General features: G+C 47.4%; 1 protein-coding gene across 1 annotated transcript in view; it reads left to right on the top strand.

Moving 5' to 3' along the window:
• Positions 1–1237: 1237 nt before the first annotated feature.
• C1QBP (complement C1q binding protein) overlaps positions 1238–4330 on the top strand; it is a 7717-nt gene continuing 4624 nt past the window's right edge. Inside the window, exons 1-2 of the mRNA XM_017850515.1 lie at positions 1238–1576; positions 2135–2285. Coding sequence (XP_017706004.1) covers positions 1345–1576; positions 2135–2285 — 383 coding nt within the window. The 5' untranslated portion in view covers positions 1238–1344. The remainder of the gene's footprint in view (positions 1577–2134; positions 2286–4330) is intronic.

Raw genomic sequence — 4330 nt, 5'->3', positions numbered from 1 at the left:
TGAGTTCCCTTAGTATTTATTGATAATTATCTTTACCATCTTAAAGAAAAGGAAGTGGCAGGATAATAGGATCATTGTAGGTAGAAAATCAGCAATAAGACATAGGAACAAAAATCCCTGTGACATGAATAAGTTTAAAGGAAAATGCTGTGCCTTGAGATGCATATGCAAACTCTCCATAAACCTTTTAGCAGCATTGCTCCAGCAAGTCCCACCTTATTCCTAAAGGCGGTTTTCTCCTTGCTCAGTAAACAAAGCACACAATCGGGTTTTACACCGAGATGTTCTATTGCCTCGGGACGGGCAGGAGACAAATGCTTTTCTCTTACTTGAGATTAAGAGAATGGTGATGACCTTTAACCGGCAAGCAGCCTTTAGGCACTTGTTTAACAAAGCACATCCTGCACAGCCCAAAATCCATTAAGCCTTAAGTCTCCACAGCACATGTCTCTTGCAAGGACAAGGTTGGGGGTAGGGTCACAGATTAACAGCATCTCAAATACAGAACCAAATGGAGTCTCTTATGTCTACTTCCTTCTATATAGACAAGATCTCTCTTTTCCCCACAATGAGGAGATGAGCAGGGTGGGCAATGGGGAAGAAGCTCGAAGCTTCCTTGTCGTCCCTGGGCCACCACCCTCCAGGAACCTCCACGTATTCAGCTATCAGAGGCTCTGCAAACCCTGTCCTCATGGGTTTTTATGGCAGCTTCTGGACATCAGCATCCCTTCCCCCAGGGTATAGGGTGGGACCTTCTGTGGGAAGGGACTTAAGACCCATGATCAGAAATGTGGGAGATTAGAGTCCTGCATTGGGGCAGGTGAAAGGAGGGCAGGAGAAGGGGAGAGAGTCTTTCCTGAGGCCTAACACACCCAGCATTATCACAGAACACTGTAACAAGGGCTATGGGAGTTAGACCCAGGAACTGGAGATGAAAACCAATAAATACATAATATAACACCACAGCCTCCTAGAGGAAAGTGACCGTGTAAGGGGCTGGTGAGAGCTGGGGAAAGACAAGAGTGCATTCCACGCAGCCCAAAAGCCTGGCGTGCTTTGAGAACAGTAAGTGGAAGCGGCCACTAGAAAGAATTAAACAGCTTCGCACAGCGGACTCAGGCCAGCGCAGCAAAAAGGCTCCGGAAACCGGATTCGAGGCTTCCCGGGCTGCACCGGAGGTCTCCAGCAGAGGGCGCTATTCCGCCTGCTGGCCTTAGGTACTCAGAGCGCCGGCGCGGGAAGCGCTTCCGGGCAAGGGCGGGGCTTCCGGAGGCGCGCTAGGTCGCGGGGTACTTGGGCCTGGGTTGTCCTTTGCATCTGCACGTGTTCGCAGTGGTTTCCGCGATGCTACCTCTGCTGCGCTGCGTGCCCCGTGTGCTGGGCTCCGCCGTCCCCAGCCTCCGCGCTGCCGCGCCCGCCTCGCCTTTCCGGCAGCTCCTGCAGCCGGCGCCCCGGCTGCGCGCCCGGCCCTTCGGGCTACTCAGCGTGCGTGCAGGTTCCGAGCGGCGGCCGGGCCTCCTTCGGCCTCGAGGACCCTGCGCCTGTGGCTGTGGCTGCGGCTTGCTGCACACTGAAGGTGAGGTTCGCGCACGCGGGCCAGGGGTGTGGTTTGCGATCCATGGAGGGAAAAAGACCAGGAGTGGGGCCTGCAACCCATCTCCGAGGTCTGGGACATTTTTCCATTGATTGGCAACCAGCGGGTTAAACCCACGTGTGATCATATTCCCCCCACCTCCCCTATCCACCAGTTTCATTTTCTGTTGGTGGGGGGGTGAATAAAATTAAATACTAGAGGGTACCTTTATCCTTAGTCTTACTCTCTCGAAAGTGGACCTTTGGGAAAGCCCAAGGTCGTGTTTGAAAGTAGCATACGATATAACTATCGTTTGGAAAGTGGAAGAGGATGATTGGAAATTCTTCTGCTTTATAGTGGAAGGTGGTAATGCGTTCATTGTTGGAAATCACTTTTCCAGAATCAGGCTCAGCTTCCCTTATGGTATTTTTACAGATAAGGAGACTGAGGCTTCTAGAGTAACCGTAATAGCAGAGAGTCCAGGCTGCGATAACCAGGGTAATAGTTTTATGTTTTAGACTAACTGGCTTTTCTTTTTATGTATATGGATTTCTTTTCTAGGAGACAAAGCTTTTGTTGATTTCCTGAGTGATGAAATTAAGGAGGAAAGAAAAATCCAGAAACATAAAACCCTCCCTAAGATGTCTGGAGGTTGGGAGCTGGAACTGAATGGGACAGAAGCGAAATTAGTGCGGAAAGTTGCCGGGGAAAAGTAAGTACTGGTCTGGGGATCCCAGGGTACCCACTCCCTTAATCTTGCAAGACCCGTCCTGGGTCATCCCTAGAAGAGCCTTGAGATCAGGTGTGGATAAATGGTTTTCAAGAGAGTGAGGGACTCATTTGGACAGCTTCATAAGGTCCAGGCAGTCCATTCACTGAACACAAATTTGCTGTGGGCTGGTTACTAAGGAGACAAAAATGTAGCGCAAAAAAGTACTGACAGAATCAGTTTGATCTCTGATTTACAGCCCTGATACAGTAGCACACTGCTCCCTAATGTTTAGCATGGGTGAAAATGCAAGGTATGTAACTTATATGTAACAGGATGGGGTTCCACCGTAGTAAGGACTGCCGTCAGAGGTGGGGAGTTTGTGACCTAAGTCAGCTGCCCTACCTGCTCCTAAACTGTTAAAAGTGTTTACACTTTTCTGCATTATAGTCATCCGTAATCTCATTACACAGATAAACATTTGGCATCTTCCAGATTTTTAAATTGAGGCTGGGCGCGGTGGCTCACGCCCATAATCCCAACACTTTGGGAGGCAGAGACGCCAGATCATGAGGTGAGGAGATCGAGAACATCCTGGCTAACACTGAAACCGTCTCTACTAAAAATTTTAACAGGGTGTGGTGGCAAGCGCCTGTAGTCCCAGCTACTCAGGAGGCTGAGGCAGGAGAATCACTTGAACCCCCGGATTGCAGTGAGCCGAGATGGCGCCACTGTACTCCAGCCTGAGGGACAGAGCAAGACTCCATCTCAAAAAAATAATAAATAAATAAATAAATTGAATTTTCTTTATAATTGACCTTATGATGTATATATAATTCTTTTTTAAAATCACAGCTTTAATGTGATTTAATTTATATGGCATAAAATTTACCCATTTATTGAAGTTTATTAAATTAAGTGATTCTTAGTCCTCATAGAATTATGCATCGGTTACCACTACCTAATTCTAGAACATTGTTGTCAATCCCCAAACAATACCTATTAGCAGTCACTCATTATTCCTCCCTCTAGCCACCCCAGGTAATCACTAAGCTACTTTATGGATTGCCTCTTTTGGACGTTTCATATAAATGGAGTCATACAATTTGTAGCTTCCTCCCCACCCCACGGAGTCTTGCTATCACCCAGGATGGAGTGCAGTGGCATGATCTTGGCTCACTGCAGCCTCTGCCTCCCAGATTTGGACAATTCTCCTGCCTCAGCCTCCTGAGTAGCTGAGATTACAGGCACGCGTCCAGTTAATTTTTGTATTTTTAGTAGAGACAGGGTTTCGCCATGTTGGCCAGGCTGGTCTCAAACTCCTGAGCTCGTGATCCGCCCTCCTCGGTCTCCCAGAGTGCTGTGATTACAGGTGTGAGCCACCCTGCCCAGCCTGTTTACATTTTTAATTGTTGGGTTGTAAGAGTTCTTTAGTTTTGACAGGGCACGGTGGCTCACACCTGTAATCCCAGCACTTTGGGAGGCCGAGGCAGGCAGATCACGAGGTCAGGAGATCAGAACCATCCTGGGTAATGCAGTGAAACCCCATCTCTACTAAAAATACAAAAAATCGGCCAGGTGTAGTGGCGGGTGCCTGTAGTCCCAGCTACTCAGGAGGCTGAGGCAGGAGAATGGTGTGAAGCCCAGAGGCAGAGGTTGCAGTGAGCCGAGATAACGTCACTGCACTCCAGCCTGGGCGACAGAGCAAGACTCTGTCTCAAAAAAAAAAAAAAAGAATTATTTAGTTTTTCTGGGTATAATGAGCTTATCAAATTAATGATTTGCAAGTATTGTTCCTCATCTTGTGGGTTTTCTTTTTCTTTGTAATGTCCTCTGACACAAAAGTTTTTGATTTTGAGGAAGTTCAGTTGACCTATTTTTTTGGTTGCTTGTGCTTTTTTAATTTATTTTTTACTTTGCTTCTAATTCACCAAGTGCAACTTGTGCTTTTTTAGTGTCACATCTAAGAAACCACTGCCTTGCCCAAGGTAGTAAAGATTTATGCCTTAATTTTTTCAGAGTTTTCTAGTTTTAGCTCTTAGTTGAGG

Source organism: Rhinopithecus bieti, unplaced genomic scaffold (assembly GCF_001698545.2).
Source record: "Rhinopithecus bieti isolate Rb0 unplaced genomic scaffold, ASM169854v2 scaffold_32008, whole genome shotgun sequence".
NCBI lineage: Eukaryota > Metazoa > Chordata > Mammalia > Primates > Cercopithecidae > Rhinopithecus > Rhinopithecus bieti.
This window is presented reverse-complemented; position numbering and strand designations above follow the sequence as displayed.